General features: G+C 44.6%; 1 protein-coding gene across 1 annotated transcript in view; it reads left to right on the top strand.

The window, feature by feature from the left end:
• Positions 1 to 23653, top strand: part of PARP4 (poly(ADP-ribose) polymerase family member 4) — an 88408-nt gene that overhangs the window by 51147 nt on the left and 13608 nt on the right. The window contains exons 21-30 of the mRNA XM_080926941.1: positions 2478 to 2615; positions 5046 to 5241; positions 6764 to 6831; positions 8608 to 8795; positions 12582 to 12681; positions 14156 to 14326; positions 14550 to 14630; positions 17176 to 17256; positions 18639 to 18734; positions 20479 to 20601. Coding sequence (XP_080783067.1) covers positions 2478 to 2615; positions 5046 to 5241; positions 6764 to 6831; positions 8608 to 8795; positions 12582 to 12681; positions 14156 to 14326; positions 14550 to 14630; positions 17176 to 17256; positions 18639 to 18734; positions 20479 to 20601 — 1242 coding nt within the window. The remainder of the gene's footprint in view (positions 1 to 2477; positions 2616 to 5045; positions 5242 to 6763; positions 6832 to 8607; positions 8796 to 12581; positions 12682 to 14155; positions 14327 to 14549; positions 14631 to 17175; positions 17257 to 18638; positions 18735 to 20478; positions 20602 to 23653) is intronic.

Raw genomic sequence — 23653 nt, 5'->3', positions numbered from 1 at the left:
GTTTAATATATTGTCTTGTGTCCTATGTCCTATCTCCTGAGTTTCTCCCCCAACACTGGCTTTCTGTTTATTTATCGTCTCCACAGTTCATGTTATAGGATTTTCCCCCAAATGTCAGAAGTGTGGGTGAATCTTTGTGTTCATCCTTCGGATTGAGATGCAAGAACCAGGGCGTTTGCAGATGAATGAGAAGGATGAGTGGTTAGATGCTGACTTACCTTCCTCTCCCCCGAATGAAACAACCCTGTACTCTAGGCTTTCTCAGCTTAGAGCTTTCAAGTCTGGGCTCTATTTGGCCAAATTGTCTTCAGTAATAAACTGTAGTTTCAAGTGTGCTCTTCCTCCCCATTAAGATGGAGCGGAGCCTGGAACGGGTAGTGTCTGCAGGATCCCAATCCGGCTCTGAGTGGGGTAGGGAGGCAGTTTTAGCATCATAGCTCTTTTCAACAGTCTTCAGTGAAACAGCTTGTGTGCATACACTTATTCGGGGTGAACAAAGGCTATAAATGAACCTTAGAGCCTGGGAAGAAGTTTTCAGGGTGAATGTAAATCATTGGCTGGAGTTTGAATTCCAGGAATCTGGGGTACTAGCTGGATAAGATCTTATCCTGAAAGAGGAAGCTGTAGTGCCAAGGACGGTGTGGCCTTCTTCTGGCGGAAGGTGTGTTAGTCTCCCCAGAGAAGGTCAGAGAAGCGGAAGCCCCGCTGAAAAAGTCCTCCATTTTGTGCTGAGCTCAGAGGAGCTTCCCCATAGGGTTGGCTGCGACCTTAAGTATCAGGGTTTCCCAACAACAAAACTCCAGGTTTCTTTAGAGAGAGATGAGGAACAACTGGCGCTCACTGCTTGGTTTGCCTGGGTTGGGAGGGCTCCTGGGGCCTCCTGAGCGCTTGGCACAGGATCTGCTCACTTATCATGTTTTCTCATAATTGTGCCTCGAGGCTATGAACCTTCCTTTCTCTTCAGAGCTAATGAGCACACTGCTGGTGTCTGTCTCACTTGGGTAGCATCATAACCTACAACTTCACAATTATTTATCCCCCTAAGACATATTAACAGCGTTCAGTGTTGCTGCTCCCAGTCTGCTTGTGGCCTCACGTGCTTTTCATTGATTCTCTTTCATTGCAAGAGTTTAATTTTCCTCTCAGGAGTAGAAGTCAGTGCATGGGTTTAATTGTTGCAGAACAAGTCCTCACTTCTCACCTTTCTACCAAACAAATAGCCCTGCAACTCTGGGGCTTAAAATAGCAAGCATGTTTTTATTCTCAGGTTGATGTGGCTTGGTTGGGACAAGATGGTCTAGGACCACCTGCTCACCCATAGCTGCTGGCCTCTGTCAGTTCGTGTGGCCACTGTGTGTTTGGATAGCTCAGGGACATTCATGTAGTGAGACGTTTAGTTTCTTTAAAGACAAAGAAATATTCTAAGAGTAGGTTTTCATTTTCGTGATAGTTGTGTGATGTGGGGCAGCTTGAGACTGTCTATAACAGCTGCCTCATGCTCTAACAGGAGCATGGTACTCCCAGCCGCAGATGATTTCTGAGATTATGCGACATTTGGAATTCTGGGGACTTTTCAAAGGGGATATAAATGCTAGGCCCCGAGAGGTTTGGGTTGTTGGTTGTAGGTTATTGCTTGCTGTTGGTCTCACAAAAAAGAAGAAAATAAGAAATTAGATATCCTGACAGCAAAGAGCAAAGTTGCCCCAAGGAACTCAATGCTCTAATCATCAGAAAGTAGTCAACAATACTATGGCCCCCTTTCTACCCTGACTTTATTTGGAAATTTCTTTCCCTCTATTCTGTTTTCTGTCCTACCTAAAATAGTCTCCTACCAAAAGTCCAGCTACATATTCATGTGGTGGTGGGAGAGTCCTCGTTACAAGTCAAGGCCGGCCCTATGGTAAACTGTTCTGTCTCCTGTTTGCATCACGTTTGCCTGTAGCGTTGATCAAAGGAAGTCACATGGTCAGCCCCATCGGTGAATTCATAGATGCCATTCCCAAGTGAGGGGTGCTCCTTAAGTCCCTGCCAAAGTGTTAGTGTCCTGAAAAGCCTTGTGGTCATTTTACAGTGTTGTTCTCATTGTTTTAAATTATATCTTCAAAAGTCATTTGATATTTATGATTACACTAAAAGAAAAGTGTAATCCCAAGGCATCTCATGAATGTTAGGTTTTATTATTTCAGGTGCTGCTTATATAGTGTGCTTTCTGCTATATCCGGATAAATAATCTATTATCTTTAGATACAGAAGTAATTGTCTCATACTTAACTAGATTTGTAGTATACATCAACTGTAGCGCTTCAGGAAGGTAACCAACATGATGTGATGGTTCATATTTTTGGATGTCTGGCTGCAGTGTTGATTTGTAATGGAGTTTTATAAATAATGCGAGCACTTACCACTCGTCAGGTCAGCACAGACAGGCTACGGCTAGTCCCTTGTTTACTTTGTTGTGTGCTTGTTTTGTGGTACAGAGCACAGACTGTAAAGCTGTAATTAGCACCGTGGAAGGCAGCGCCCTGGACAGCGGTGGATTTTCTCTCCACATTGGTTTGCGTGATGCATACCTTCCAAGAATGTGGGTTGAAAAACATCCAGAAAAAGAAAGCGAGGTATGTTCCTTCTTACTTGGGAGTGGGAAATACTGCCAGATGTGGCAATTCAGTTAGAGAAGCCGAGGCAGGAGAATTACCTCTAGTTGAAGGCATGCCTTGGTGACATAGCAAGAAAATACCAGCACATATACATACATACACACATACATGAAATAATTGGGCACAGCTATGCCAGAGTGTCTCGACCAGCCAGCTTCCAAAAAGGACACAGAGACTTATTATTTATTTATGAACTCTTCAGCTGAGGCCGGCTGCCTCCTAGCTAGCTCATATAACTTCAGTTAACCCATTTATACTAATCTATGTTCGGTCCTGTGGCCCATTACCTCTCATTCAGTCCCAGAACCTGTTCCTTCTCTGTGTCTGGCTGGTGACTCCCCCACCTGATTCTTTCCCAGAGTTCCTATCTCTACCCTGAAGCCCCGCCTTTCATTTCCTACTTCATTTTCTGTCGGCTCTTTATTACATCATTCAGAGGAGATGGAGAAGCATGTTTATGAAACACGGAGACAGGTGATGCTTCACAAAAATAACAGTACCTAAGTCTAGACAGTTCTCTGCACATGTGGCATGCTGGTATAAAAATCAGAATTTGAAATAATACAAAGACAACCCGTACATAATACACAAGAAGATCATCCCAACACACACTGCCTTGTGCCTATTAATCCCAGGTCTTGGGAAGTAGAGGCAAGGGGAAATCAGGAGTTAATGTAAATAAGGAGTTAATGTTATTCTTACATCAGAATTTAAGACCAGTATGTGCTGTATGAGGTCCTGTCTCAAAATATAATAATAATGATGATGATGATGATGATGGTGATGATGATGATGAAGAAGAAGAAGAAATTATTATCTATTGGGAAACACTTTAACTGGCCTTGAACTGTGACCTCCCAGGTACTAGAAGTACAGGCTTATGCCACCACATTCAATGTTAGTAGGGTGAGGACAGCTCTTGGTCCTTGTTTCCTAGAGGGAAAACAGACACACACACACACACACACAAACACACCAAATAAATAAGCAAACAAAAATGCAATAAAAATGTTTTTAAATAAATAAAATTACTTATGGTCATAATACAATTGTGTGTGTTTGTAATGAAGAATTGTTATTTCATTTACAATGAACCTGAGCCTTGGGGCTGGCTAGGTGGCTGAGCAGGTAAAAGCAGGACCCAGAAGCTTGAAGACCTGAGCTTCATCCTGAAGACCCATGTGGTAGAAGAGAACAGGCTCCTCCTCCACATTGTCCTCTTACCGCCACACACACGTGACCACACATACATACACACCAAATAAACAATCAGTAAAGTAATTTAGAAATAAGGGAAAATGTAATACAAATAACATAAGGGGCTGGAGCGATGGCTCAGTTGACAAGAACACTGGCTACTCTTCCAGTGCGCCCGGGTTTGATTGACAGCACCCACTTGGTGATGCACAACTGTGACTGGTTAAGAGGATCTGGCATCCTCCTTTTGCCTACATGGACACTTGGTATACACATGGTACATAGATAACCATTTAAGACCGAAGCTAACCTGATAGCCAAACAATGTTGTGTGCTGGTTAACAAGCGCTCTGGGTGTCTTTGTAAGCAGTACAGCATCTGAATTCCTTTTAAAACAGTGTGTGATTGGGAGAGGTGATTCACACATTTGTACAAAGTCAGATTCTGTCTAAAAGTCATTAAGTTTCTGATCCTCTTGCCTCTACTACCTGTGGATAGGAATTACAGGGAACTACCACTTCCAATCTTATGCAGTGTTGGAGATCACACCAAGTGTGCACAAGATGTACCAATGAGCCATGTCCTAGAACTCTGTGTAGACCCCTGATTCACTGGGCATTTTTGTCCCATGTGTTTGCATCTTTATCTCTAACATTCTACTCTATTTAAATGCCTAGGCTGCCCCTCCCAACCATTAGTAGGACATTTTATTACTGGAAAAATAATAGCTGGGAGAGGGGGAATATCCCTGTAATCTAGTGCTTTGGAAGAATGGGCAAGAGAACCAGAATTCACTGTCACCCTCAGCTGTATAGCAAATTTCAGGTTAGCCTTTGTTACACAATGGAGATTCCATCTCAAAGGAATAAAAAGAGAGATCTTACCCATTTTGTTTTGGTAGCATTAGTTTACTAGAAGGTGTGTGTGTGTGTGTGTGTGTGTGTGTGTGTGTGTGTGTGTGTGTGTGTGTAAACATGTACCATAGAGAGCATGTAAAGGTTAGAAGAAAACTTTTGAGAAAGGTTCTCTACTTCCCTGTGGCTTTTGGGACTGAAGCCAGGTCATCAGACTTGAATAGAGGGCATTTTTACCTACTGAACCTATCACAGAGCCTAGAAGCATTTAGAATTGAGAGTACTTTCTCATGTAAGTTGCAAGAACCTCTGATTCACTGTCTCTTTCTCTCTTTAGGCCTGCATGCTAGTCTTTCAACCAGAGCTTGCGGACGTCCTCCCTGACCTCCGTGAAAAGAACGAAGTGATTATTTGTCTTGACTGTTCCAGTTCCATGGAGGGTGTGACATTCACACAAGCTAAGCAGGTTGCCCTGTATGCTCTGTCTTTGCTGGGTGAGGAGCAAAGAGCCAACATCATGCAGTTTGGCACAGGTTAGTGCACCGTCCCCAGTCCCTCATGGATCTCTTTCTTAACACAAGATCTGTTTATTTATTTATTATATATAAGTACACTGTAGCTGTCTTCAAGCACACCAGAAGAGGGCATCAGATCTCATTATAGATGGTTATGAGCCACCATGTGGTTGCTGGGATTTGAACTCAGGACCTCTAGGAGAGCAGTCAGTGTTCTTAACCACTGAGCCATCTCTCCAGCCTGTAGATCTCTTCCTTAGCACAAGTATGTGCTGTGCAGACTGGTGACTGCTGGGGCCTGGCCTCATCTGTGCAGCTGGGAACACCTTAGCAGGAAGTGGAAGCTCAGAACTCTGAAGCCAGTGCCTCTTGGTGAAGACCTGCCTCTATCATTCATAAGCTCAGTAGCCACTTCGGGCAAGTTGACTTGAACATTTGGTGCCTCAGTTACTGGGTTTTTTTCCCCCAACTGTGTGATAATAGCCCCTACATCCTAGTCTTGCAAGGGGAGAGATAATCTATGTGAAGAATTTTAAGCATTGCTATTCAATGAGTAAGACACAAATATGCCCAATGTAGTCAATAATTGAACAAGATAGAAGAACTTTGGCTTATTTAATAGGAAGGTCCAAAGAGTCAGGACCGACATTTGCAATCAGCCCAGTCATAAATAACATGTCAGAAATGGTCTCAGGCTGTACCAGGCCAGCACTATTACTAGAAAGTCAATGTTACCTTCCAAGAAGGAGGGTAGGGACAGCTCAAGAATGTAGCAGGGCAGAGCTGGGGAGTGGTGGCTCAAATCTATAAATCAGGTTGACAGCTTAACCACTAAGTAGGAGCTACATAAGATGGCTTGAAACAGTTTGGCTATGCCATACTACTTGACATTGGCTAATGGTAAATGGATTACAAGAATAATCTCAGGGTAATCAATCATATGGCTAATAGTGCCTTTGTGCCATGCATGGTGGCCTACTTCTATAATCCCAGCATTCCAGAGACTGAGGCTGGAGTGCTAATAAGATAGCCTGGGCTATATTATGAATTCCAGGCTAGCCTGAGCTATAGAACGAGACCCCATCTCAAAGAAATAAATAAAGGCATCTCAGGGGTGGAAGAAGAAGGATATAGTAGAGTCAAGGGCGGTCCTGCTCTGAAGAGAATCATCATGTATCTATTTCCTCTAACAATGGGTGGTTCTGCCGGGAACGTGGATCATATAGGGCTGGCAGGCACTTTGCTGGCGACTCTGCCTGCTAGGGCTGAGCTGCCCATGCCACTAACGTATCTTATACCTTGGTTTTCATGGGTTATGCAGAGATCTTGGCATGGAGCTTGACTCGGAGCATCTTATATAGAACAGTTTACAGGATGTGTTTGAGATGTGTTTTTGGTATGCCAAGATGTGCACACATGGCCTTTTAAACAGGAAGTATGCACATAGCATTGCTATGTAGAAGCAGTAGTATGAAGTAGCATTGGTGTTCACTAGTGGTCAGTCTGTGAGTGTTTAATGTCACACCTTCTTATTACACAGGTTACAAGGAACTATTTTCATATCCTAAGTGCATCATGAACAATAAATTGGCCACAGAGTTCATTATGGTAAGAGAGCTGTCTTCCCCTCCTGGGTCTCTTTGAGGCTTGAGTGGTTCATCCAGGACCTGGTCCTCGAATGTTTTGCACACTGGCGGATTCGAGTGAGCTCTTCTACAGATGCATGAGATAAACCTACCTGTAAGAAGGAAGGTCTCTGATCCAGACCTGCAGAGGTCTGTCTGTAGTTTCTCGGCCTTCTGGCTTTGATCCTTTGACAGCACAGCACATCACAGCAGAGGGAGGAGGGTCATTCACCTGAGGACTCAGAAGCAAAGAAAGTCAGGAAGGAGCCAAGGGCCAGTGTCCCCTTCTGTGAGGGCACACACCCCAATCTGAATCCTAGTACACTAGGTCCCATCAACTCCCAGTAGCATCTACATGCCTTCATGGGTGGGAGATGCCAGTTTTCCAACCCACAGTGGTGGCCTGTGATGGTGATGGCGCCCGCAGGGATGATGGTGGAGATGGTGATGGTGAGAATGATGTTTCTCTAACTGAAAGTTAACAACAGTGAAAACAGAAAAGTCAAACCTGTAATCTCAGCACTCAGCAGATGGAGACAAAAGGATCAGGAGTTCAGGAATAAGGCCAGCTACCTAGAAAGTTGAGGCCAGCCTAAGTGGTGTCTGTCTCAAAAAAAGTGCCTGGTGAGATGGCTCAGTGAGTAAAGGCAGTGACTGAGTTCCACTCTGGGACCCACAAGAAGAAAAAAACTGGTTTATGTAAGTTGTCATATGACCTCCACACATGCGCATGGTACCCATGGGCCTCCCCACATATACATACACACAAACACAGACACATACACACATGCACACATATACACACATACACACACACATGTACACATACATACACACACATACATAAACATACATATACACATATATACACACAGGCACACACATATACATACACGCACATACACACATGTGCACAGAGACATAAATACACACATACACACACAAACACATGAACCAATATAATAAAAGAAAATTAAACAACCAGGAAGAAAAATCACCTACATCCTTACCATCTACCATAAGCATTTTAAGCATTTTGGAACTGTTTCTTCTGTCCATTGTTTTAAAATAAACAAGCAGAAGAAGGCCAATCATATCCCCCAGCCAGCAAGGCCAAGTGTGCTCTGATGGCGTGTTTCTTTGCACAGATGTTTAGTTCTCTGGAAACTGTTTTTATAGATGTTCAGTGGTTATAATACAGTTGCTATGGGACAAAGTAAGAGGACATGAGTATCACTGTTCCAGGAGGGTATGAGATTTTTATGATGACACTGTATCTCCAGGTTCTCCTTAGGGGACGTGCTTGCTTCAGTGAATGATGAATTCCTGACAGGTGTCCACGATGCCGGAGAGGCTGGAAGTAATAAAGCAATGTTGTAAAGGATTTATAATAAGCTTTCTAGCGATATTAAGTTACACAGAGTAGAGTTTAGCTAAAGGAGCGCTGGCTCCAATAGGACTGGAAGGTGTCAGTGCACTTAGGCTTCTTAGGAACTGCAGGACGTAAGAAAATGGAGCTGGCTTCTGGTGGAGCTGAGCTTAGGCTTTGCCAAGGATGTGTTTCTGCTTAGCTTTGTCACCAAGACTTCACCCATTAGCCCCTATTTCCCATACCAAAAAGAGCTTCGAGTGAATCTTCACTGGGATTGGGGGTGATGAGAAGAGCCTTAGTTTGTCACAACAGCTAGAGTATGGAGGTTATCATGTTCAGCCATAGTTAATGGTGGATCTTAAGATTGAGACACTTGCTCTCCTGCAGTCTGCAACACCTTCCATGGGGAACACAGACTTCTGGAAAGTTCTCCGCTACCTAAGTTTCCTGTACCCTTCAGAAGGGTTACGGAACATTCTCCTCATATCTGACGGGCACCTCCAGAGTGAGAGTCTGACACTGCAGCTTGTGAAAAGAAACATCCAGCACACCAGAGTGTTCACCTGTGCTGTCGGGTAAGTTTCGGAGATCTGGTCACCTTAGTGACAAAGGCAGCTAATGAACAGGTCTTTAGTTTGTCTGGGAACTTAGCAAGCTTGGAAGTTGGTGTGAATGCATGAAATCTGTATGCAAAGAGGAGCTGAGCTCTTGGCTTGGGACCATGCTGCCAGCGGCTCACAACCACAGGAACCTCGGGCAGGCTGTTTCATTTGTAAAACCTGGCTTCTTGGGTCTATTATTTAACATAACAGTTCCGATGACTAGCTTGTCCCCAGCAGCCCGGCACAGCTCCTGGAGCTGATCTGCGCATGCGCGTGGTTGGTGGTTGGCAATGCCTGCCCTTGGGGCTGCACCTGCCTCACTCCTGCCGTCTCTGTCTCCTGTGCTATCAGGTTTCTGCATTTGCGTCGAAGCCCTGGGGTCATAGTCTTTCCTGGAGTCCTTTAAACAGTAGTTGGCATCTGTGTAAGGAAAAGGCAGGGAGGGTCTCCTGCTGCTGGGCAGAGCCCCTACCTGGTGCCTTGCCCTGAAGCCCAGAGATCTCCCTGCACGGCCTCCACCCCAGGACACCAGGTATCCCTGTGGTGAGGCAGGACAAGAGGCGGATTGGTGAGGTGGTTTGTAGACTGCTGTACATCCCTCACAAGTGAGCCCTGATTACAAGCTCCGGTTTCTGGGTTCCATCTGCCTCTTCACAGTCTCCGAAGCCACTATGGCTACTGATGATAAAAGCAGAACTGGCTGCTCCTACACCTCTCCACACCTCTTTTTATTTTACTTTTTCCTTTGTATCCATTGTTTCGGTTTGTTTTAAGACAAGGTCTCACTCAGTAGCCCAGACTAGCCAGGAAATTGCTATGCAGACCAGGCTTGGCCTAGATCTTGTGATCCTTTTGCCTCTTGAATGTTAGGCATGTGCCACCGTGCATGGCTGATGTTTTGTTTTGTGACAGGGTCTCTGATCTTCCTGCCTTTACCTCCCAACCGTGGAATTGCAGATGTGTACTGGCACACCTGGTTTGGTCAGTGCTGGGATTGAACCAGGTGCCTTGTGCATGCTAGGCAAACACTCTACAAAGTGAGCTACATCCTAGGTGTTAGGATTCTGTAAACCCCGCCCCTCAGTTACCTAGCAACAGCCAAGTATACTCATACCTGCCAATAACCAGGTATGCTCCGCCCCAGTTACCTGGTACTATAAAAGGGGCTGCTTGCCCCCTCCTCTCTCTCTTGCTCTCTTACTCTCCTGCCCTTCTCTCCCCATTCCCTTCCCCCCCTCTCTCCAGGTGTTAATGGCCAACCTCTACTCTTCTACTTCTCTACTCTCCTCTTCTCTCTCTCTACCTCTACCACCCTCTTAACTCGCCCCCCAACCCCCATGCCCTGAATAAACTCCATTCTATACTATACAACTGTGTGGGTGGTCCTTGGGGGGAAGATTCCAACATGGTTCCCCCAGAAGCATCCACCCCCCCAACTCTCTTCATCTTTTTCCTAACACTGGTGCTGAAAGGGGATAATGTTGGGATTCTGTAAACCCCACACCTCAATTACCTGGCAGTAGCCAGGCATGCTCCGCCCCAGTGACCTGACACTATAAAAGGGGCTGCTTGCCCCCTCCTCTCTCTCTCTTGCCTCTCTAGGCCTCTTGGCGTCTTGCAGCCTTGCTCTCCCACCCCTACCCCTCCTCTTCCCTTTCTCTTCCCCCGCCCCCCTCCACGTGCTCATGGACAGCCTCTACTCCTCTCTTTCTCTGCCTCTACTACCCTCTTAACTCCCCAATGACCTGAATTCTATTCTGTACTATACCATTGTGTGGCTGGCCCCTCAGGGGGAAGGGATTCCCAACATGGGCCCCCCAGAGGCATCTCCCTTGCCCCCAGGCCTTTCTGCACCTCCATGGGCCATATGCCCCCCACTCTCTTCATCCTTCCCCTAACATTGGTGCCGAAACCCCGGACGTCATCTTTTCACAACATTGGTGCCCTGTGACTTTTCCTTTCAGTGATTTTCCTTTCATTGGTGTCCTGTATGAGAAGATTAGATTTCCTCATGAGCAGACATCTCCCTTTTTCCCTTCACTGGGTCTTTATCAAATATCATTCTAATATCTTTGAAGTTTTTTGCTTTGTTCACAGTTTGGTTTCTTTAAGAAAGGTCTCTGTGTAGCCCTGGATGGCCTTTAATATAACCAAGGATATGCTTGGACTTCTGGTCCGCCTGCCTGCATCTCACAACTGCACATCAAGTCCCATACCTTTTGCGGTTGCTGTTGTTGTTTTTAAGTGGGGAGGAATTCTATTTTATTTATTTTAATTTCTTTTTTCAAGACAGGATTTCTCTGTATATCCCTGGGCTGCCCTGTGTCTCACTCAGTAGACCAGGCTGCTGGGATTAAAGGAGTGTGCCACCATTGCCTGGCTTCATTTATTTATTGTTTAATATTTCTCTCTGGAGGTCTCTGCAAACATCCTGGCCAGAAAGTGTCATTTGTGTGAGGCAAGAGAGAAGTCTGCTTCAATTCAGTAGACAGTGTTTGTTTGTTTCTAAAGTCGGAATATGTTTATTTCAGGCATATTTAAGCACAATACACTTGGGGGGGGTCTTGGTGTAACACGATCCTGTGTGTACAGTAAAGCTTAAGGCATCGTTACAGCGAAGCTCTCACGAGTTATCTTAAGAGCAAGGGGGGGCCATTGTAACCACCAGCATACAGTACCACAAAGCTCACCAGACTGCTAACCATCTCCACCCACAGCCTTCTGGGTAGAAAGCAGGTTGTACATCTCTCTTCCTTTAAAGAGACAACTGATATGTTTATAAAAGTATAAAGGGGGGGGGAATATGTTCTATGGAAGTGTGGGGGAAGAGGGATGCCTCCGTGGGCCCATGTTTAGGCATCCCTTCACCTGAGGGACAGAGTTTATTCAGGGCATGGGGGAGGGAAGTTGATAGGGTAGTAGAGGCAAATAAAAGCAGAGAAAGAGGAGTAGGGAAGTAGAGGCCGGTCATGAGCACCTGGGGGTGGGGGAGAGGGAACTGGAAGGCAAGAGCTAGAGAGAAGCAAGAGAACAAGAGAGAGTGGGGGATGGGGAAGCGGGCCCCTTTTATAGTGTTAGGCATGCCAAACTGTTGCCAGGTAACTGTGGGGTGGAGCTTAGAATGCTAACGATCCTGGATTTCCTAATCCTTATCTGCACAAGGACTTTGTGCCTTCTACATTTTGCCAATGTCATATTGACTCAAGGGCCCCACTTGCCTTGGGTATGCTCGACCGTGAGCTACCCACTAGCTGTTTAACTCCGGAACAGAGAAGCAAACTCTTCATTTATCTTTCTTGACATTGTTAGCATCTATTTAGCAACTATGTCTAGAATGTCTTGAAAATTACTCGGTGTCATGGCACAAACTTAGAATCTCGGCTCCTGACAGGCTGAAGTACGAAACTAAAAGTTCAAGGCCAGCACAGGCTACTGAGTAAAACCTGTTAAAATGGGTGCAGCTGAGCCTGTCATATGTCACATACCTGTGACAGGTGGACAAATTGCCCCAAGTTCAGGAACAGCCTGGGTTACAGGGTGAGACTCTTAAAAAAAAAAAGAAGAAGAAGAAGAAGAAGAAAATGAGGCAGAGGTAGGCGAATCCCAGTCCTTGGGAAGTCGAGGCAGGAAAATCTCTTATGAGTTTGAGGCCAGCCTGGTCTACAGAGTGTGTTTCAGGACAGCCAGGGCTTTTATACAAAGAAACCCTGTCTGGAGGAAAAAAAAAAAACCAAAACTTTTTAATTGAAATGTGCTCAGTTCTACAGCAAATCGTCACATCTTAAGGACCTTGTCTCAGTGTGGTGCTGGAGTGTTTGAATATTTTAACTCAAAATCTAAACACAGTTGGAAAAAACAGGTATGTAGGTTTCTTTTTGAAACTTGTCTGTACTTGTTTGTTTGTGTGTAGAAATCCTGTGTCCTTACAAGTCGGGTGGTGACTAGACCTACAAGGAAGCCAGAGCTTTTAAGACATCTTTAATAACAAGAAAGACCAAGCCAGACATGGTAGTGCTCGTCTTTGTAACAGCCTCTCTTCCTTCTGCACCACAGCACCGGGTTACAGACGTGACCACACCAATGGCTGGTTCTTTATTGTGATAAATGCACACAAGATTTACAAATCCAAAGCTGTCTAACCATCATTTCCAGAACCTCACATTCCCAACAGAAAGGCTATAATAATATAATATAAATTAAATATAATAACAAGTCTATATTGCCTCCTGCCTTCAGTGCTGGACAATATCTATTCTATTTCCAGTGTTTTTGAGTTTGCCTTTTCCAGGTATTTCTAGATACAGAGTCATAAAACATTTGTTCTTTTGTGTCTGACTTATTTAACTTAGCATAATGTCCACAAGACTCATCGGTGTTGTGTTGTTGACAGAATTTCTTTTCATCTTAAGGCCAAACATTTTATTCGTTTTTAATTGGATTTTGAAAAAAGAAGTCTCATGTAACCCAAGCTGAGCTGAGGATGGACTGGACCTCCTGACCCTATTTCCCCATTAATCCAAGTGTGAGATTACAGGTGTCTGCACAACGCCCATCTTAGGGATGAATAATTGCATATCAAATATTCATATAAAATTACTCTATCTAAATAGATAGGTGAGACAGACAGACAGACAGAGAGATGTGCACACATCTTGTTGTATTTGTTAACCTATTGATGAACTTGGCCCATTCCCACCACACGCTGCTGTGGCTAATGCTTTCATGGATGTGGGCACACAGTATCTGTTGCCCTTCAGTTGTTCAGCTCTGGGTTTGTGCTCAGACTTCTTTTCTCCACAGCAGCTGCACATTTCACCTCCTGCTGGCAATGATCCAGAGCTGCCCAGCTTCTATGGCAAGTGCTTCTACTGTTGAGGCATCTCCACAAGCTGAAATAGAAAACTTAAATATACTTATTTAAGCTGATGACACCTTTAATCCCAACACTCAAGAAGTAGAAACAGGTAGATCACTATAAGTTTGAGACCAGCCTGCTCTACAAAGCAAGTTCCATGTCAGCCAAGACTATATTTTAAAAATCTTTCCTCAAAATAAAATATCCCGCCTTCTTTGAGAAAATGCCCCATGACAGGAATGAAAAAAAAAAATCTATAAAATCCTCGAAGACACAGTGTAAGCTTTTAAGTGTTAAGTAACTATTTCTGTAGTTTGTTGCTGTTAATGGTACTAGAGACTGAAACCATACAACCCTTTCTTTATACAAGGCGAGCACTCAAGTGGCCTACCAACTAGATGTATCTCTGGCTGGCTGGCTTTTCGTTTGTTTGTTTTTAGTTTACATTAAAGGAGAAGTATTTTCTCTTGTTTTATAGATAGAAGCCCAAATGACCAGGATACGGTCCCCGAGTTGCCACTCTGTCTCTGTCAAATGGCAGCAGCTTAGCAGAGATGCTCGTGAGCCCCTGCAGGCCCCGGCGTGGGTACCTTCCTTGTTTCACAATGACCGACTCCTGGTCTACGGATTCATTCCTCATTGTACACAAGTAAGAGGAGCAGAGGTCCTTACACTGTGGGAAAGACAATAATGAGTTTGCTATTGCTCTTCTCCTCACCCTCACCCCTTTCCCTCCTCTTGTCATGTGGTTCCCCTTTGGGTACCTGGGTGGGGATGCTCTTGATTTCTCTTGGGAGGCTAGGGCTGGTGTTCTACTAACACATACTTCAGACAGAAATACTAACAGAGTACGCGCATTTCTCCCGTTTCAGGCAACTCTGTGTGCATTCATCCAAGAGAAAGAATACTGCACGATGGTGTCAACTACAGAGCTTCAGAAAACAACTGGGACGGTGAGGTTGGAACTTTAACCTGCGGGGGCTGCAGGAAGTCAGTGGGAGAGCGCCGGCCAAGCAGATTGAGGGCTCTTCTGTTTCCAGGCACTCGCACACTTAAGCTATGGTCAGAAAGTTATAATTGTCTGTTTTCACATGTAAGTTCCATGTACTTCCCATGTTGTTCTGTGCTGACTTGTCAGCGTATATATGGAGAGTGGTCAGGAGGTTATCTGTGAAACTGGGATGGGGACATGTCCCTTTAATGGGTCTTCATCTGGGAGTCTTGGATCTGTCCATAGGTAAGACTAGCTTGCAAGCAAGCATGTCCACTTGTAATTGTGTGTACATACTTACAACCCCAGCACTTGAGAGGCAGAGGCATTAGGATTGGGATTTTGAGTTAATCCTTGGCTACAAAGCACGTTTGAGGCCAGCCTAGGCTACATGGACATTTTCTCAAAACAAAATGTGATTGTTTTCTATTTGAGATACTATCTAACTGGAGACATCCTTGAACTTGAAGCATTCCTCCTGCCTCAGCCTCTTGAGTGCTGATAATCACATTCATGCGCCACCACATTCTGACACTGTCTAACAAAAGTTGTTCCAGATTCCCTGGGTAAGGGCAAAGGGCCACAAAACTCCCCGGTTCAGATGCCAATTGTGACTGTTGTTCTTCATGTTACCTACTTGTCCAGTTTGTCGAAATAGGAGAGGAGTTTTAGGTTCCCTAAATCCTTTCCCAGAACTCAGGAAAACAGTTCACTCACTGTTGTCAGTTATTACAGTGAAGGTCCAAATTACAACAATTCAGAGATCTTTTTTCCCCTCTTCTTTCTCTAACAGTTTTTTATTCTTTTGAGAATTTCATACATGAATACTGTATTTAGATAATTTCTATTCCTCCATTCCTCTCCAACTCCTCAGGTGTCAACTCAACACCCTCTCTCAAGTTCCCAACCTCTTCTAAAATCACTCTCTTTCCCCCTCATTCACACAACACATGTATGTACACACACACACACACACACACACACACACAGACCTACTATTTAGCCCATTTAGCATTGTTTTTGTGTGTACATGCTTAGGGATGACCATGCAGAACTGAATAGTCTATGAGGAGGCTCACCCCTAGACAAGACCAATTGTCTCTTTCTCAGCAGCCATTGATTGCCTATTTCCCTCTGAGTGTGGTGGTAGTGTCATGTAGGTCTTGTTTAGACAGCCATGTTGTTGAGATCTCATGGGTGCAGCTTCCATGTTACTTCTAAAAGATGCTGTCTAACGGCAGGCATCCTGGTCCTCTCACCTCCTTCCATTCCCTCTCCCGCGATGTCCCCTGTGCCGTGGGTGTAGAAGCACTGTTGTGGATTGTACTGGTTAGTCTTGGCCAACTAGACACAAACCAGAGTCACCTGTGGAAGGGGCTCTCAACTGAAGGATTGCCTCCATCAGACTGGCCTGTGGAAATGTGTGTAGGGGGGTGCATTTTCACTGTGGGAACTGGGCCTGAGATATAGAAAGGTAGCTAAGCAAGCCAGGAGAAACAAGCCGGTCAGCATCATTCCTCCTCGGTCTGTGCCTCAGTTCCGTGCCTCAGTTCCTGCTTTCGGGTTTCTGCCTTGGCTTCCCTTAGTCACAGGCTGTAACCTTTGGCTTTCTTTTATTCTGTCTTGTTCTATTTTTTATAAAATCTCACGTATTGGGGCTAGCCTAGAACTTGATTTGTAGCTGAGGTTGGCTCTGAGTTTCTGATCTTCTTGCCTCTTGTCTCCTAAATGATGGGATTACAGGCCTGCATGTCCACATCTGGAAATGGTGTACTTCTTAAATTACATGTTGTTTATTCCTTTTATTTTACGTGTTTGTGTGTAGGTGTGAATGCCACAGTGCATTTGTGGAGGTCAGAGAGGACTTGAAGGTTCACTCCTTCTACCATGTGGGTTCTTGAGTCAAACTTGAGTTGGCAGGCTTGGGGGCAGTGACCACCCACTGAGTCATTTTGTCAGCTTTAAGTGCTATTACTAATGATGGCATTGTAAAATTTAGAATTATTGAGGTCAGACGTTGACATTTACGTCAGTAATACTGGCATGGTGCAAGACAATCTACTCAAGCTTGTCAAAATGGCTCATGCCTGTAACCCCAGCACACAGAAGGCAGAGACAACGGAATCATGGTCAAGCAGCCTGGGTAGGGTAGGGAGTGGAGGACATGGAGGACATGGTTTAGTGGGTAAAGGTGCTTATTTTACCATGCAAATCTAACAGCCTCAGTTAAAAAAGGCAAACAGAATAGTGTTCATGTCTGTAATCCCAGCAGAGTCCTGAGGAAGGGAGGTTGAAGGCAGAATACTCTCTGGAAGCCTGCTGGCCAGCTAGTCTGCCTAACACAGCAGCAAAGAAACCCAGTCTTAAATATGGTCAAAGGGCAAGAACTAACACAGGCTTTTAGCATGTCTGTGCCACACACGCGAGCAAACACATACATGCATTCACTTGTCTCACACGCATGCAAAGCCAATTTAATTCTTTCCCCCCTTACTTTCCAAACACAGATGATTCACAAGCTGGCCGCCCGAGCTCTAATCAGAGATTATGAAGACGGCATTCTCCACGACAATGAAACCAACCACGAGGTTTGTTCTTCTATAAAAGATAATATGCGTTGTTCTGTGTCACTCCTAAACTGATTTATTCATAGGAATCTAAAGTAGGGGTAACTGAATCAGAAAGAATGTGATGTCGGGGCATCCGTCAGCATCTGCAGTGCCAGTCCTGGGGTGCGGGTGCTCAGTGGCTGTTTGCTGAGTTCATTAGCGAAAAAAACAATGACTGTGACTGTCTGAGACTTCTGTGATCTTCCCCCATGAGAATAGTCTGGAGCAGGGCTCAGAGGATGCTCATAGAGTGCCAGGAATAACCGTCACCTCTCACCCCCCAGCTGTCACTCAGCAGCTCAGAGACAGGATGGTGGTAAGAGGCCTCGGACACTAGTTGGAGTCACACTCACCTTGTTCCCTCTTTGACAGACTCTCTTGGAGAGTCCTGCAGAGGGCCATCTTGGCCAGCTACTGTGACAGTCAGTCAGGTTGTGCTCTTTATGAGCATTGGTGTTCAGTGCCATGCCTGGAAAAGATGCCAGGGTACTATGTAGAGCTCAAAGGCCATCACATCAACTACCATAGCCCTGTGCCTCCCCTACTTGTGCCCACCGGATTAGCCTCCCTGTATTTCCTTTGACTTAAGGCTCATTTAATGCCTAGTGCATCTGACTAGCTGGGCCTTAAAGTAAAGATACCTCATGGTTCTTCAACTTTACAGTGGAGTCATAGACTTTGAGAAGGAAGAGGAGGCTCACAGCATGTGAGGGCTCTCTGGAAGCTTTTATAAACCAAGATAGCTGGATACCGTCTAACCGTACGCTGAGGACTGTAAAACTACATTGCTTCTATGATTCAGCTATTCAAGCCATCTCTAGTCACAGGAAACACATGTGACCTAGCTACCACCATATTTAGACAGGACTCCTGACTCTGTCTAGTTTGAAACACTATGGAGTTATTTACTTACGACAGGAGAGCATGCCCAGGGCTCTGAATTCAGTGTCCAGCACTGCGTTTCCAGGTGTAATGGTGCACAAGTATGATCCCAGCACATGGGAAGTAGAGGCAGAAAGAGTTCAAAGTCAGCAGGAGTAACATAGCTTAGTTCCTGGCCAGCCTAAGATATGAGATGCTTTCTCAAAAGAAATGAAAGAGCCAGGAGTGGCTCACACCTTTAATCCTAGCACCCAGGACATGACACAGGTGTATCTCTGTGAATTCAAGGCCAGCCTAGTCTACATAACAAGTTCTTGGGGTACATAGTAAGGCTATCTCAAAAAACAATGTTTTGGGGGGAAAAGGAAGTAAATGAATACATTAAATGACTTCTTCACCACAGAAAAACACTTTGGATTATTTTATAACCTTAAACTCATTACATGTAAACAAACTAACACAATTTCATTCTGTCCTAGATGAAGAAAAACATCATGAAATCTCTGATTATCGAACTCAGTAAAGAAAATTCTCTTATTACGCAATTTACAAGCTTTGTGGCAGTTGAGAAAAGGGTATGTATTATTACTATGAATTTAAGATTAAACTTTTATTTAGTCACTTTTGGGCTGGAGATATGGCTGAGCCAGGACCCAGATTAAATTCCCAGCACCCACAGATGGCTAACAGTAGCAACTCTCCCTCCAAAGGATCTGGCGCCCTCTTCTGGCCTCTGTAGACACTCACACATAGATAAAAATACCTTTTTTTTTTTTTTCTCAAGATAGTGTAGACCAGGCTGGCCTAAACCTCACAGAGATCCACTTAAACAGATCTCTGCTTCCTGAGTGCTAGGATTAAAGGTATGTGCCACAGCATCCAGTTTAAAATAGTTTAACAAAACAAAAACTCCCTGTTGCGGGAAGTGGTGTACAGGCGTTTAACCCCAGTACTTGAGAGGCAAAGGCAGGAGTTTCAGACCATCCAGGGATACACAGTGAGTATCTGTCTCAACACACAAACAAACACAAGTAAATGAGAAGATCTGGGTGTGGAGGCATACCTGCAAGCCTAGCACTCGGGAGGCAGAGACAGAAGGTTGAGTGAGTTCGGCCCCAGGCTACACAGGGAAATTGTGTGTCAGAACAGCAACAGCCAGTTATGGTGGCGTATATCTATAATCTCCCACTTTGGAGGCAGAGACAGGAGGATTGCCATAAGTTGGAGGGCAGCCTGATCTACATTGTGAGTTCTAGGCCATCCAGGGCTACACAGGGGGACTGTATATGAAGAAAACAACAACAAAACCGAGGTCACTCTTGCCCTGATTAGCAGTAAGGTGACCAATTCCAGGCTATGCAGGGGAAAGTGGATGGGAGCTGGGAGGCAGGAGCCAGGGCCCTCCTCTGTGTGTGCCTTAATTCTTCTAAAGGAATCCTGAGCTGTTCTAGTTAGCTTTCTATTGCTGTGGTAAAACACAATGACCCAAAGCAATCTGAGGAGCAAAGGGCTTCCTCCACCTTAAAGAGCATAGCCCTTCCCTAGAGGAAACCAAGGCAGGAACCTAGAACCCAGCAGAGGCCATGGTGGCTTGCTCCTCCTGCCTTGCTCAGGACCACCCACAGTCAGCTGGACCCTTCCAAGTCAGTCATCAACCAAAAGAATGCCCCAGAGGGTTGCCTATGTCTGATGCAGGCATTCTCTCAGTTGAGGGTCCTTCTTCCCAGATGACTCCAGCTGTGTCTAACTATGCGTTAGCATTTTTAGTGTTTTGGTTACTATCTGTATGTATATTTTAAGATATAAAGGCAGGGTGGTGGTAGTGCTTTTATATTTTAAAATATACATTCACCCTAATCCCAGGGGAGACAGAGCAGACTGATCTCTGAGATAAAGGCTAGCCTGGTCTACAGAATAACTTTCAGGATAACCACAGCTACATATAAAAACCCTGTCTTTAAAAAAGAAAAGGAAAAAGGACATCTGTAATAGTTTGGGGCTGGATGTGTCGCTTACTATAGCTAATCCCCATACACAGTCATGTGCAAAAAAAACCCTACAATTTTATTACTTTTTTTTTTTTTTTTTTTTTTTTTTTTAGTTTGTAGATTTATTTTTCAGATTGGTCCTTAGGCAAGCCTGTGGGACATTTTCTTGATTGCTGATTGGTATAAAAGGGGCGCTGATAGCCAGAGATACATGATCTAAGTATATGCCCAAATGTTCTAAACTCAATATCCACAAGACTTTACAATATACTAATTATTTAATACGATAATATCTTTTTAAAAATCATAACCCAATTGTTATCCTATATAGGACGTTAATGAGATTACCTTTGCTAATGTCCCAAATATTTCGGAACTTGTTGCCAAAGAAGATGTAGACTTTCTACCATATATGAGTTGGCAGGAAAAGCAACCAGAGACCTTCGCATCACAGGTAAGTGCAATCACCAAATTCAGCCATTCATTGCTTAACAATGTAGATGTATTCTGAGAAGTGAGTCAGTAGAGATTTATGGCAACAGAATCAGAGGTGCCCCGTTCCACCCCATCCCAATTGTTAGGGGGCCCATATGAAGACCAAGCTGTACATTTGCTATGAATGTATAGATGGCCTGGGTCCAGCTCTTATATCCTCCCTGATTGGTGGCCCAAGTTCTGTGTCCCATGGTTAGTTGACTCTGTAGGTTTTCTTGTGGTGTTCTTGACCCCTCCGACTTGCTCACTTACACCCCCCACTCGTCCATAAGACTCCCCAAGCCCCACCTGATGTCTGACTGTGGGTCTCTGCATCTGCCTCCATCCACTGGTAAATGAAGCCTCTCAGGAGACAGTTATGCTAGGATCCTGTCTGCAAGCAGAGGCAGAATATCAGTAATAATGTCGGGATAAGAATATACTCTCAAAAGATGGTTTATAAAAGGGAACTCAGTGAGACACACACACAGCTCACAGTTGTCCTTAGCTGCATGACAAGTTCTAGGCCAGTTTGAGAAACATTGAATTCTGCCTCAAAGGAATAAAAATGAAGCCGGTTGATGTAGCTCAGTGGTAACGCCCCCCATGCATGAAGCCCTGGGTTTCTACACCAGCATAGTTCATTAGTATTAGAATGACACAAGGCTGAGATGCCTCAGCAGATCAAGACACTTGCCACCAAACCTGTTGACCTGAGTTAACTAGGTCATCTGAGTTAACTAGTTAACTGAGTTCCTAGAACCCATGTGGTAGAAGGAGAAAACCAGCTTCTTCAGTTTGTCCTCTGGCTTCTACACACACAAAATTAACAAGTATAATACAAAAGAATTATAGGGGCCAGGGGATGCTTCAGCAGTAAAGAGCGTTTGCTGCTGTTTTGCAGAGGTTCCGGGTTTGATTCCCAGCACCCACATACAGGCACACAGTTGTAACTCATGTTCTAGGGGACCTGACTATAAGAACCCCAGGCACACATGTGGTGCACATATATGCATGCAGGCCAAACATTCATACCTTTAAAAATAAGCCTAAAAAAATCTAAACAATTATAGCATAGTAAGTACATAAAACAGTAACAGCCATTTATTGTCATTACATGGTACAGAGTTGCGGGGATTCGGAGCACTTGCTGCTCTGCAGAAGACCCCAGTTCATTTCCCTGCACCACAGGGCAGCTCACAACTTTAACTCCAGGCCCATGGATACAGCATCCTCTTCTGGCCTCCGCAGGCACTACACACATGTGGTCCTCATACATGTATGCAGGCAAAACACAGATATGCATAAAATAAAGGGAAAACGTCTTTTAAGGGGGTGAGGGCTGGAGAAATGGCTCAGTGGTTAAGAGCATTGGCTGCTCTTCTAGAGGACCAGGCTTTGATTTCCAGCACCTACATCACAGTTTGCAACTGTCAGTAACTCCAGTTCCAGGGGAGCTGAGGTCTTCTTCTGGCCTCTGAAGTCCCTATGAGCACATGGTACATACACACATGCTGGTCCGTACACATAAGATAAAAAGTAAACCTTGACAAAAGCACCAAGGGGACCCCTTGGCCTAGATAATACCACTCTTGTTCATATGTAGGATGAGGATGTAAAATATTCATGCACTTACAAAGATTCTGGTGTAATACTGAGACAACAGCCATATAAGAATTCAGCTGTAAAGTTCAGAGGAGAAGGGCTGGCAAACTGTCCCCAGTACAGGAAGCTCAATCATTAGAAAGAAAAGAGGTTTTCTGAGACAAGCGCTTAGTATTCGGTGCTGGCCTCAAACTTGCCATACAGCCAAAACCAACCTTGAGCTTCGGATTCCCTTACCTGTCTCTGAAATGTTGGAATTACAGGAGGGCACCACCATTCCTAGATTCCAGTCATTGCAATATATAAGAGGGCCCGGTGTGATGGCATATGCCTTTAATCCCAGCACTGGGAGGCAGAGGCAGGCGGGGTTACAAGTTCAGTCACAGAAAATACAGACAGACAGATCATCACCATTCTTATCATTAGCCCTGTAACTCCTATTTAGAGAATCTAAAGAATGTCACCTCCAGAGCAAAGGTGTTTTTATGTGACAGTCTGCTTTTAGGCTGGCAGCGTTTGCTATTTAGCACTCAGACAAACAGAGCATGCCTGAACCAGTCTTCTCAGGAGTTGCAAGTAATAATATCTCACTTCTTCTACCGTATGTTTTATCATCTACATTATAAAGTAGGGAAAGTTCTCTGTAGTTTGTTGAGTTTTATTCCTTCAGGAGTATAACCTGTGTGAGTCCTTATCTTTAAATGACATTCATAGAGACCTCTAAGCCTACAATAGAAAGAGACCTTGAATCTGTAACCTATTGCCCTGGCCAGTCAGAGTTTGTCAATTGACTGTTTGCCCTGCATCAATTAAATTGTTTGAGTTTACTTAGAGGCAGATACCAAAGAAGATTCCTAGAGTAATGGCCTCATCTAGCTTATCTGTGCTAATGACATCTAGGACAAAAGCAGACCTCTGGGTGAACAGTGGACAGATAAAGTTAATTTTAGGGTTTTCCTTAAAAGACTGAGACATAATTCTTTTCAGGAAAAGACATAAAATGAACCATGATGCAGAAAGTCCCCAAGAGAGCAACACACAGAGACCAAAACCCATCAGAGACAGAAGGACTGTGATGGTAGCAGTTTGCTCAGCTTTGCTGGAACTGTGTCAAGCAACAGGGCTGGCTTCCTGACTCCGGCTGTTTCCAGTGGTTATGGCTGTGCCAAACACATTGTCTTGTAAAATGAAGTTTTAAAGACAGGGCCTAGCTGGCCTCCACTCTATGTCAACCCTCTTCTTTTGCCAGAGTGTTTAGATTGTGAGTGTGCACCATGCCTGGCATTTTAAATATTCCCTAATCTATAAAGAATTTCTGTGAATTAAGAGTAAGACCAAGGGCTGGAGAGACGGCTCAGTGGTTAAGAGCACTGACTGCTCTTACAGAGGTCCTGAGTTCAATTCCCAGCAACCACATGGTGGCTCAC

The sequence above is a fragment of the Micromys minutus genome (assembly GCF_963924665.1).
Source record: "Micromys minutus genome assembly, chromosome: 12".
Lineage (NCBI taxonomy): Eukaryota > Metazoa > Chordata > Mammalia > Rodentia > Muridae > Micromys > Micromys minutus.
This window is presented reverse-complemented; position numbering and strand designations above follow the sequence as displayed.